This window comes from Diceros bicornis, chromosome 2 (genome assembly GCF_020826845.1).
Source record: "Diceros bicornis minor isolate mBicDic1 chromosome 2, mDicBic1.mat.cur, whole genome shotgun sequence".
In the NCBI taxonomy this organism is placed as follows: domain Eukaryota; kingdom Metazoa; phylum Chordata; class Mammalia; order Perissodactyla; family Rhinocerotidae; genus Diceros; species Diceros bicornis.
In genome coordinates this window covers 86,879,743-86,892,995 of record NC_080741.1, presented here as the reverse complement: position 1 = coordinate 86,892,995, position 13,253 = coordinate 86,879,743, and the positions used below count along the sequence as shown (strand labels likewise).

The 13,253-nt window shown below is 40.9% G+C and overlaps 1 protein-coding gene across 1 annotated transcript in view; it reads right to left on the bottom strand.

Moving 5' to 3' along the window:
- Nucleotides 1-13,253, bottom strand: part of C2H3orf20 (chromosome 2 C3orf20 homolog) — an 80,114-nt gene that overhangs the window by 35,588 nt on the left and 31,273 nt on the right. Inside the window, 2 exon segments of the mRNA XM_058567980.1 lie at nucleotides 4,302-4,422; nucleotides 5,204-5,356. Of these exon segments, the coding sequence (XP_058423963.1) occupies nucleotides 4,302-4,422; nucleotides 5,204-5,356 (274 nt within the window).

Below are 13,253 nucleotides of genomic sequence, written 5' to 3'. Positions count from 1 at the left end.
GAATCCTTCTCCTAGGGTGCTGAGCAGATTTCATGGGATAAATCATGTCAAGGGCTTAGCATGGTGCAGCTGTTTTTATTATCCCTGCTCCCTGGGTGGTTTCTCTTCCCCTCCCCACTGCCCAAAATAACAGTGCTCTACAAAGTCAGTCACTGCTCATCTTCTTGGGAGCTCATGAGCCAGCCCAGTCACATATATCCATCATCTCAATCTCTCATCCTAGGTGAGGATTATGTCACAACAGCCCAGAGAGATATGGCCACTGTGCCCAATCAACATGTTTAAAACCACATTGATCTCCGACCCTCTCAGAAACTTCTCTATGTCTATCCAGACACACATTCCATTGAGGAGTCATCTATAATTCCCTTCTCCTCTCATTTATCTGCTATAGCCCATGCCTGAATGCCATCGAATTCTTTTACTGAAAAGGCTCCTTTAAAAAATGTTGTTACCACCCTTCATCATGTGAGGTCTGGCTAGTAACTCCCTAGCTATTCTTTCTACTAGCCCATCCACTGATCTTTCCCTCTCTAGTTGACCTTCCACACAAATGCTGGACCAAGCACGCCAGCCCCCAGCTTAAAAACTAACCAGCCAGTTATGCTTCCAACATAGCTGAGTCAGCTCCTAACAGGCTGACCCTCCCACAGAACTTGAAAAAAAAAAAACCCAAAGGCCCTGAAGAGTAAACCAAAGCAGGCAGATTTTGAAAAGTCAAAACTTAAAAGACAGGACCAGCATGGGATGAGTTTTCATTTTACAGCTTTAGCCTGAATGCAGGCCATAGCCATGGGCAAAATACCACCATCTTTCTAGCTCAAAGAACTGAAGGACACAACCTAGGGCAACTCTAGTTACAGAAAAGTAAGGAGAGAATTCCAGAAGGGACAGAGCCAGAGAAATAGAGCTCCAAATTCTATGTATAAACTGTCCACATCTCTGCCTGATCCTTGAACCATGCATGAGCAGGGCAAATTCAAGACAGCTTACAGCTGGGAAAACAAAAAAATGGAAGTGAGATTTGAGCTGCTGCCCACTGCAGGTGAGACAAAGTTTGTGGTGTGAACCTAATCAAGTTCATTGCCTGTTAAAACAAAACTATCAACACTCTTCAGAGTAATACATCAGAATTCAGAGACTCCACAACATAACAGTCACATTGTCAGCAATCTAAAATTACTCAACACGTGAAGAACCAGTGATGTGTGAGCTGTTCTCAAGGCAACAGATACCCATTCCCATCTGATACATTCCAGATGTTGAAATTATCAGACAAGGAATTTAAAGCAGCTAATTTAACCATACTTGATGAGGCAAAGGAAAATATACTTGTAATGAATGAAAAAATAGGAAACCTCAGCAGAGAAACAGAAAATATAAAAAGAACTAAATGGAAATTCTAGAACTAAAAATATATATTTGAAATAAAAAAATTTCACAGAATTAGCATAATACCAGAATGGAGATGACAGAATGACGTCAGTGAACTTGGAGACAGATCCATAGAAATTATCCTATCTGAGAAGAGAAAACATTTGAACACAAAAAAAGATCAGAGCCTCAGGGACCTTTGGGGTAATACTAAAAGCCTTAAAATGCATGTAATTGGAGTCTCAGGAGAAAAGGACAGAAATTGGAGCACTTTTTTATCTCTAAAATAATGGCAGAAGACTTATCAAATTTGGTAAAAGACATGAATTTAAAGATTCAAGAAGCTCAGTAAACCCCTAACAGAATAAATATGAAGACTACCACACCCAGACACCTCACAGTCACACTTAGAAAACCAAGGAAAAGAGAAAATCTTGAAAGCAGCTAAAGAAAACAAACAATGGTTTGAATAACTACAGACTCCTCATCATACACCATGGAAGACAGACACAGTGGAACAACATCTTTAAAATGTTGGAAGAAAAAAAACCCAGAAAAGCAGTCAACCCAGAATTCCACATCCAGCAAAAGCATCCTTTCATAAAGACATTTTTCACACGGAAGAAACAAGAGAATTTGCTGCCAGCAGATCTGCACTTCAAGAAATACTAAAGGAAGTTCTTCAGGCTGAAGAGAAATGATACAGAGGGAAATTTTGATTTTCAGAGAGGAAGGAAAAACACTGGAAATGGTAAATATCTGGGTAAAAACAAACTGGCCCCTGCAGCCTCCAAGACAACATGCAAACGCCTCAGCCTGACACCCAACGCCTCTCACCCCCTCCCCAGAACACGTACACCTCCTGCTCCCCTTCCTTCACAAGAAGCACTTGTGAACTTGTAAAGAAGCCACACTGAGTCCCAACTCCAAGCCTTTAGAGATGCTACTCCCTCTCCCTCTGAATCACATGCACACACACTCATGTTCCAACTCCAGGGCCACCTTGTCTTCCAGCCCACTCCTGGCTGCACCAGCCCCTGCTGTGCTTTTACGTATGCAGCTCCAGGCAACAGAACAAGGAACTAAAACACTTGAGTGACATCAAGGCACCTTCCCCACCATTATTTCATTCACAAAGCAGCAGGAGGCAGGAGGGCAGGTCTGGTGACCCACCTTGCATTGATGAGACAACCGAGACTCAGAGAAGCTGAGTCATTTCCACAAAGCTGCACAGCCAGAGTCTAGCAAAGCCTGCACTAGCACTTGGCTCCTCAGACTCTCATCCCAGTTCTTTGTCCACTTGGCCACACTGACACATCACATCATGCCTGCCTGCAACCGATTCATAATCTTCTTGGATGGTAAACTTTTCATACAGCTACAAAAAGTTTTATATTAAGACAACTCAACACACCCCTAGATTGATTGGGCGTCTTGGACCTAGCCAAGAATCGGAAATCTTTGTGAAAACTACAGAAAGCTCAAACTCATAACAGACCAACTGAGTCAGAATCTCTCTGGGGCTGAGCCTGAGGATCTGCACTTTTTAAAAGTCCCATAGGTGATTCTGATATGTGACCAGAGCTGAGAATCTCTGCATTGCATGACTAATTGTCAAATAACTAACTCAGACTGTGGGCTCTGTGAGAAGAGAGAAATGGATGTGGGCTGGGGTGCCACGAAGGAGGGGAAATCTGAGCAGGGCTATGAAGGAGGGAAAATGTGGATTGGCAGCGAGAGAAGGGGACGTATTTCAGGCCAAGGAGATAGGAAAGGTAAGACATGTTTAAGGGATTGAATGGTTCTGAGCAGAAGTGTGATCTATAGAAACTGGGATATAAGAATGATAATCCAGTGGCCAATGTAGAGGATGAACAAGAAGGGCAGGAGACAGGAGGCTAGGGGTAGGGTGCCTGAGCCCCGCCATGCACTCCAAGAGTGCTTCTGTCCATGACCTTACCTTGGGGCTCTTAATCTCAGGCCACCTTAAGTGGATTCTATGTTCTGTGATCTTTCTCTGAACCCCAACCCTATGAGCTTGTACCTCTTTCATGGCCTTATCTTTCTCTACCCTACATTCTTATTACTCCCTGGGACTTTTGAGTCCCTTGAGGGGCCTTTCTTATCTTTCTATCCCCTAGATTGGTGATTCTCAATCAGGGGCAATTTTGCCCCCAGAGGACATTTGGCAATGTCTGCAGATATTTTTGTTGTCACAACTGGGGGAGGGGGTACTACTGGCATCTAGTGGGATGCTGCTAAATATCCTACAATGCAAAGTTATAACAAAGAATTACCCATCTCCAAATGTCAGTATTGCCAAGGATGAGAAACTCTGCCTTAGATAAAGTGACAAGCACACCTAATTACTTTATTAGTAAATTAAATGTATTAAGTTACTATTTAATATTAGTAATTCAACATTGATTTAATATTTAATAAATCTTTGATGAATGGCTGTCTGAAAAATCAAATGAATGAGAAAAGGGTTTGTGTCTATCAGCCACCTTTGACTCCCAGATTTTTTTATTTAACAGATAATTAAAGTTATAAAAACAAAAACTGCGCAGACCAACATAGAATTTTCTTATTGCCACATAAAGACGTTAAAAATAAAACTATCAACTACTATAACAGTTACTTTCTAAAAGAAAGGACATTTTAACTATCAAAATGTAATAATAATAATAAAATAGGAAGGCTATCACCAAGAAAGGTCAGTACAGCAGCCAACAGTTGCTGTAGGCTGGTGAACAGTTCACTGTGAACCCTGGACCACCACCACCCACCAACTTGGGAACATCCAAGTGAGAACACAAGCTCCTGGGGGGGGGGGCTCCTGTCTCACAGGTAGCTCTCTGGCTCTTAATGCTGGGCAGCCTGAAAAAGGCTGCTGAGACCACCCCACCTGTGCTGCCCACCCATACCTTATATTCCAGGGAGAGCAAAGTCTCCATCTTGGAGGCCCAGCTCCACTTGTGGACTACACAGCCCTTGTAGTCGTAGGTGGTCCCACCTCCCGCATCCAAGACCAAGACAAATGGGCAGCTAGAAGAGAGACAGAGGTGAGGAGCTGCCACCAGGCCCCTGAAGGCAGCCCGCCTCACCTCAGGCCACAGGCAGGCAGGGCCTTGAGACTCAGTCCCAGGCTGGAGGAACCATGAAGTCCTGCAGGCAGCCTCATTGCCCCCATCTAATATAGCCTGAGGCCCCTTCACCTGGTGACACTACTAGGGAGTCTGTCAGGAAGGGTGGGTCTGAGGGAGATGACAGAGGCTCAGGCCAAACCCAACAGGGGAAGAAATGGATCCTGTGCCCTGGTGCCCAGGAGCCTGAGCATATAAGATCTCAGGCACAAAAATGGGAACTAGAACATCTGTAACATGCGAGTAAGTCATTCCTTCCGAGAACATTACCTTATGAAAGCCCAGACAAAATCAACTTTTTGTTGACAAGAATAAGGGCTTCTCTTAAAAGACCCCACGGAATTGGTGCCCAAGGCCTCTCCTTCACTCTCTCCTGGTATAAAACACTTTTCTCCACCAAAGAATTCTTCCACGAGTCCAGCCAACAATTAAGATCTTAGTGCTCTGGGAGCAGGACTTGGGGAGTTGCCCCTCTCATTGGCTATGACACGGATCCAGGAAGTGAGGGCCAGGCCTCAAAGTACCCAAATCACTGCAGGCCTGGCCTCACCCCTGCCTCACTGCCTTCCTAGACCTCTGGACACTGTTGGCCTCTCCTTTTCCCAGAGACTGTCACTTCAGTGCCCCCCTTTGTTACCCCCAGAGATACTTACACAGGGGAAAGATTCCCCCAACCCACTCACCAGTCCTTCACGTTGTAGTTAACCTAGCCCTGGCTTTCAGCATTGAACAGAGCCAGGAAGGAGACGTTGGGTGTGTCATCAAAGAGGTAGGTGATGGTTCTCCCTTTGCAGCATGTAGGGATCTGACACATGGCGATCTTTCCGGAGGGATAGCTGGCAGAAATGGTCAAGTAGAACTAACAGAAAATTCTCCAGGTTCTGCTTTCAGGTGCCCCATGGAAAGCAAGTCTATATGTCGAAGTGTTAGCTATTTGGTGTATCATTCCCAGTCTTCAAAGACCCTCCCTGCACTTTGCATAAGTAACAATTAAATGACTATAGAACCCAACCATGCCCTGGGTGCTTTCCTGTATCTTCTTTCTGTTCCTCACAACCATCCTTTAGTATTAGTATTATCTCCATCTCATAGATGAGTAGGGTTTCCCTGCATCTGAGGTTTCCTGGGATGCAGGACTTTCAATGCCAAAACCAGGAAAGTCTCAGGCAAACCAGGATAAGTTGGTCACCCTACAGATGAGGAATACAAGGTGCAGAGAAATGATATTCCTCACAGGGAAGTGGCAGAGCCAGGATCTGAACTCTGAGGCCAGTGATATTTCTAATTCTGTCAGGCTGCCTCCCCTTTTGACTAATCTAGGAAAGCAGGCAATGTATCCTTGCTCATTTCCTTCTAAGGAAGCCCCCAAAAGCATTGGTCTTGACTAAGAGGGACATGGTATGGGCAGCTACCATCCTGTGTGCAGGAGTTTCAGAAGTACCCCAGACAGAAGAATTTCAGTGGTGGCACTGGGGTGCACATGCTTAATTATTTCCTACCAACTGATTAAAAAGAAATTAACAGATAGAATTTATAAAAAGTAACTAAATAGAAATTCTGGAACTGAATAGTATAATAAATGAAATGAAAAATTCACTAGATGGGTTTAGCATCAGATTAGAGCAGTAGAAGAAAGAATCAGTGAGCTTGAAGATAGAGCAATTGAAATTATCCAGTCTGAGGAGCAGAAAGAAAAAAGAATGAAGAGAAATGAACAGAGCCTAAGAGACCTGTGAGAGACCATCAAGCAAACCAATATATGTATAAGAAGAGTCCCAGAAGGAGAGAACAGAGAGAAGGGAGCAGAAAGAATATTTGAAGAAATAATGGCTGAAAACTCCCCAAATTTTATGAAAGACATGAATCTACACATTCAAGAAGCTCAACAAACTCCAAATAGGATAAATTCAAAGAAAGCCACACTGAGACACATTATTATCAAACTGCCAAAAGACAAAGAGAGAATCTTGAAAGCAGGAAGAGAAAAGAGATTCATCATGTACAAGGGATCCTTAATAAGATTAATGGCCAATTTCTCATCAGAAACAATGGAGACCAGAGGACACTGGGATGAAATATGTAAAGAGCTGAAAGAAAAAAGCTGTTAACCAAGAATTCTATATTGAGCAGAACTATCCTTCAAAAATGGAGAAATTAAGACTTTCCACATAAACAAAAGATGAGGAAGTTCACCACTAGTAGACCTGCTCTACAAGAAATGGTAAAGGGAGTCCTTCAGGCTGAAATGAAAGGGCACTAGACAGCAATTCAAAGCTATACAAACTAAAAAAAGAACACCAGTAAAGATAACTATATAAATAAGTATAAAAGCCACTATTATTGTATTTTTGGTTTATAATTCCTCTTTTTTCCCTATATGAATTGAAAAAAATGCATAAAATAATAATTGTATATCTATGTTAATGGCACACAATGTGTATATAAAGATGTTATTTCTGATAATACCAACATAAAGGAGGAGGAATGGCGCTATATAGGAGTAGAGTTTTGTGTACTATTGAGGCTAAATTGGCATTAATTCAAACTAGTTTGTTGTCAAGTGTAATACTCAAGTGTATCAGTCTTTTGGGGCTGCCATAACTAAGTACCACAAACTGGGTGACTTGAACAACAGAAATTTATTCTTTTGTGGTTCTGGAGGCTACAAATCTGAAATCAAGGTGTTGACAGGGCCATACTCTTGGAGGCTCTAGGGAAGACTTCTTCCTTGCTTCTTCCTAGTTTCTGGTCATTGCCAAAAACCTTTGGCATGCCTTGGTTTATATATGCATCATTATAGTCTCTGCCTCAGTCATCACATAGCCTTCTTCCCTCTGTGTGTGTCTCAGTTTTCTTATAAGGACACTAGTCATTGGATTAGGGCCCACCCTAATCCAATATGACCACATCTTAACTTAATAATTATATCTGCAAAGACACTATTTCCAAAAATGGTCACATTCTGAGGTTCCAGATGAATATACATTTTGGGGAGACACTATTCAACCCACCAGACAAGGTAACCACTAAGAAAATAACTAAAAAATATGGAGAAAAGAGAATGAGAAGGGAATCAAAATGGCATGCTACAAAAAATCAATTAAACACAAAAGAAGGTAGTAATGGAGAAATTGAGGTACAAAAAAGATATAGACACATAGAATACAAATAGCAAAATGGCAGAAGTAAAGCTTTCCATATCAGCAATCACTTTAAATATAAATGGATTAAACTTTCCAATCAAAGGGCAGAGACTGACAGAACGGATTTCACAAAAAACAAACAGAGTGACATCAGCAACATGGCAGAGTGAGCTGTTCCTTTCATCTCTCCCCCTTCAAACTACAACTAAATGGACATTCATTGATCAATGGAGGATACCCACACACCACAATAGGATGCCTGAGAGAACTGCATAACTATACATCTGATGGTGGATGGACTGCCCCTAGGGAGGTGATGGAGATAGGTGAGCACTCTCTGGCCCCCCAGCAGCCCTGTGACACACGTGCAATCACTCTCCCAGCTGGAGCACTCATAGCACTGCTGAGGCCTCGAGGGTAGGAGCATGCCTCAGCATGACTGTAGGAACAGGTGACAGCAGCTCTGAGCCCCTGTGTGATTGCTTTCCTGTCCAATGGGAGAACCCACAGTGCCACCATGGTCCCCAGGGAGTGGCCCAGGCTCAGACCCAGTGGGGAGGCCCCACCCACCAAGCACAATGGGTGGTGTGACCTAGGAGGAGATAGCGGCAGTACTGCACACCCAGCTGAATAAGTTCCCAGCTGCTGTGAACACCCATAGTAACGCTGTGGCCCTGAAGTGGGGAGCGCATCTTGGCAGGACTGTGGGTGCAGGCAGCAGCAGCCCTGAGCCCCTGTGTGATCACTTTCCTGTCCAGTGGGAGAGCCCACAGAGCTGCCATGGCCCCCAAGGAGTGGCCCAGGCTCGGACCCAGTGTGGACGCCCCACCCATCAAGCACAACGGCTGGTGTGACCTAGGAGGAGACAACAACGGATCTGCATACCCAAATCAATGATTTCCCTGGTGCTTCAAATGCCCACAGTACCACTACAACCCTGAATGGGGAAGCACATCTCAGTAGGACTGTGGGAGAAGGCAGCAGCAGCCCTGAGCCCCTGTGTGATTGCTTTCCCATTCAGTGGGATAGCCCACAGGACCACTGTGGTCCCAAGGAATGGCCCAGGCTTGGACACAGCTCCTCCCCTCCCCTAGTGGTGACAGGTGGAATCTGCAACCAGATATTATCACTATGCAAAGTCACAAATTCACCCCATCAAAGAGGTATATTAATATTCCAGACCAGAAGGAAAAAGACAAACCCAGAAATCAATCCTGAAGGCACAGAAATTTACAATTTAAATGACAGAGAATTCAAAATAGCTATCCCAAAAATCTCAATGAGTTACAACAGAACTTAGAAAGACAGTTTAATGAAATCTGGAATAACTTAATGAACAAAGGGAATTCTTCACAAAAGAGATTGAAACTATAAAGAAAAACCAATCAGAAATGTTGGAGATAAAAAAAGATAATGAATGAGATAAAGAAAAATCTGGAGTCCTTAAATAACAGAGCTGATATTATGGAGAACAGAAATATCAATTTAGAGGATAGAACTATAGAAATGCTTCATATAGAGGAGGAAAGAGAAATAAGACTAAAAAGAAATGAAGAAGTTCTCCAAGAAATATGCGACACAACTAGGAAATGCAGCATAAGGATTATAGGTATTGCAGAGGGAGAACAGAGAGGGAAAGGAGCAGAGAACTTGTTCAAAGAAATAATAGCTGAGAACTTCCCAAACCTGGGGAAGGAGCTGGAATTAAAAGAAGCTAACAGATGTAAAAAGACTTTCTCCAAGGCATATAGTAGTAAAACTGGCAAAAATCAATGACAAAGAAAAAATATTAAGGGCAGCAAGGCAGAAGAAAATAACCTACAAAAGAACCATTATGAGGTTTTCAGCAGATTTCTCAGGAGAAACCCTACAGGCTAGGAGAGAGTGGAATGATATATTCAAAATTCTGAAAGACAAAACCTTCAGCCAAGAATACTCTACCCAGCAAAAATATCCTTCAGATATGATGGAGAAATAAAAACTTTCCCAGATAAACAAAAGCTGAGGGAGTTCATCACCATAAGACCTCCCTACAAGAAATGCTCAAGAAGGCCCTCATACCTGAAAAAAAAAAAAAAAAGAAAGGGTTTATGATTGAGCAAGGAGATAAATAGGCAAACAAAATCAGAAAATTGCAGCTCTCTTTCAGAACAGATTAGCAAACACTTAATTATAACTTTAAAGATAAAGAGAAGGAAAACATCAAAAATAAATAAAATCACTTCATTTAACCACAAACTCACAACACAAAATGGAATAAGTTGTGACAAAAACAACTTAGATGGGGAAGAGGGAAGGGATAGAACCTGCTTAGACCAAAGGAATAAGAGGCTATCATAAAATGGACTATCTCATCTACAAGATCTGTTACACAAACCTCACAGTAACCACTAAACAAAAAATCAGAACAAAGACACAAATGATAAATAAAGAGGAAACTGATAAAACCATCACAGAGACCCACCAAACTGAACTGGTAGTCTGAAATACAGGGGACGAGAAACAAGGGAAATACAGAACAACAGTAAAACAAGTGATAAAATGGTAGCATTAAGCCCTCACTTATCAATAATCACTCTGAATGTAAATGGATTGAATTCTACAATCAAAAGAGACAGAGTGGTTGGAAGGATTAAAAAACAAGACCCAACAATATGCTGCCTCCAGGAAACACATCTCAGTTCTAAAGACAAACACAGGCTTAGAGTGAAGGGATGGAAGACAATACTCCAAACTAATGGCAAACAAAAGAAAGCAGGTGTTGCCATACCTATATCACACAAAATAGATTTCAAGATAAAAAATGCAATGAGAAAGGGGGGCAGTATATAATCATAAAACGGATACCCCACTAAGAGGACATAACACTTATAAATATACATGCACCTAACACAGGAGCACCAAAGTACATAAAGCAACTATTAATTGACCTAAAAGGAGACATTAACAGCAACACAATAATAGTAGGGGACCTTAACACCCCACTTTCATCAATGAATAGATCAACTGGAAGGAAAGTGAACAATGAAATAATGGAACTAAATGAAAAACTAGACCAGATGGACTTACTAGATATATATAGAACACTCCATCCAAAATCAGCAGAATACATTCTTCTCAAGTGCACATGGAACATTCTCAAAGATACACCATATGTTGGGAAACAAGGCAAGCTTCAATGAATTTAAGAAGATTGAAATCATATCAAGCATGTTTTCCAACCATAATGCTATGAAACAAGAAATCAACTCCAAGAAAAAAGCTGGGAAAATGACAAACATGTGGAGACTAAACAACACGCCATTGAACAACAAATGGCTCATTCACTAAATTAAAGGAGAAATAAAAAAATATCTGGAGACAAACGAAAAATGAAAATAGACCACACCAACTCATATGGGATGCAGCAAAAGTGGTCCTAAGATGGAAATTCATAGCAATACCGGTCCACCTTAACAAACCAGAAAAATCTCAAATAAGCAATCTTAAATTACACCTAACAGAACTAGGAAAAGAACAAACAAAGCCCAAAGTCTGAAGAAGGAGAGAAATAATAAAAATTAGAGCATAAATAAATGAAATTGAAACCAAAAAAAAGCAATAAGAATCAATGAAACTAAGAGCTGGTTCTTTGAGAAGATCAACAAAAACCCTTAGCCAGATTCATGAAGAAAAAAAGAGAGAAGGCTCAAATAAATAAAATTAGAAATGAAAGAGGAGAAATTACAGCAGATAGCACAGAAATACAAAGGATTATAAGAGAATACTATGAAAAACTATATGTCAACAAATTGGACAATCTAGAAGAAATGGATAAATTCTTAGACTCATACAACCTCCCAAAACTGAATCAAGAAGAAACAGAGAATCTGAATAGACCAATCACAAGTAAAGAGACTGAAACAGTAATCAAAAATCTCCCCAAAAATAAAAGTCCAGGACCAGATGGCTTCTTTGGAGAATTCTAGCAAACATTCAAAGGAGATTTAGTACCTATCCTTCTCAAACTACTCAAAAAAAATGAGGAAGATGAACACTTCCTAACACATTTTACGAGGCCAATAGCACCATGATCCCAAAGCCATACACACAAAGAAGGAAAACTACAGGCCAACATTGCTGATGAATGTAGATGCAAAAATCCCTAACAAAATATTGGCAAACCGAACACAGCAATACATCAAAAGGATCATACATCATGATCAAGTGGGATTTATACCAGGGACAGAGGGATGGTTCAACATCCACAAATCAATCAATGTGATCACCACATTAACAAAATGAGGAATAAAAACCACATGATCATGTCAATAGACGCAGAGAAAGCATTTGATTTGACAAGATCCCATATCCATTTAGGACAAAAACTCTCAATAAAATGGGTATAGAAGGAAAGTACCTCAACATAATAAAAGCCATATATGACAAACCCATGGCCATCATCATACTCAATGGGGAAAAGCTGAAAGCCATCCCTCTGAGAACAGGAACAAGACAAGCATGCCCACTCACCACTCTTATTCAACATAGTACCAGAGGTTTTGGCCAGAGCAATCAGGCAAGAAAAAGAAATAAAAGGTATCCAAATTGGCAAGGAGGAAGTGAAACTCTCACTCTTTGCAGACAACATGATTTTATATATAGAAAACCCTAAAGAATCATTGGAAAGCTATTGGAAAGAATCAACAACTACAGCAAAGTTGGAGGGTACAAAATCAACTTACAAAAATCAGTTGCATTTCTACCCTCAAATAATGAACTAACAGAAAGAGAATTCAAGAATACAATCCATTTACAACCACAACAAAAAGAATAAAATATCTAGGAATAAATTTAACCAAGGAGGTGAAAGACCTATAAAATGAAAACTCTAAGACATTATTGAAAGAAATCAGTGATGACATAAAGAAATGGAAAGATATTCCAGGCACATGGATTGGAAGGATAAACATAGTTAAAATGTCCATACTACCTAAAGCAACCTACAGGTTCAACGCAATCCCAATCAGAATCCCAATGACACTCTTAACAGAAATAGAAGAAAGAATCCCAAAATTCATATGGAACAACAAAAGATCGCATATAGCCAAAACAATCCTGAGAAAAAAGAACAACGTTGGAGGTATCACGCTCCCTGAATTCAAAATATACTACAAAGCTGTAGTAATCAAAAGAGCACGGTACTGGCACAAAAACAGACACATAGATCAATGGAACAGAATTGAAAGCCTAGAAATAAAACCACACATCTATGGACAGTTAATCTTCAACAAAGGAGCCAAGAACATACAATAGAGAAAGGAAAATCTCTTCAATAAAGGTGTTTGGAAAACTGGACAGCCACATGCAAAAGAATGAAAGTGAACCATTATCCTACACCATACACAAAAATTAACTCAAAATGGATTAAAGACTTCAAGGTAAGTTGTGAAACCATAAAACTCCTAGAAGAAAATACAGGCAGTACATTCTTTGACATCAGTCTTAGAAGGATATTTTCAAATACCATATCTACTTGGGCAAGGGAAACAAAGAAAAAATAAACAAATGGGACTTCATCAGCCTGAAGAGCTTCTGCAAGGCAAAGGAA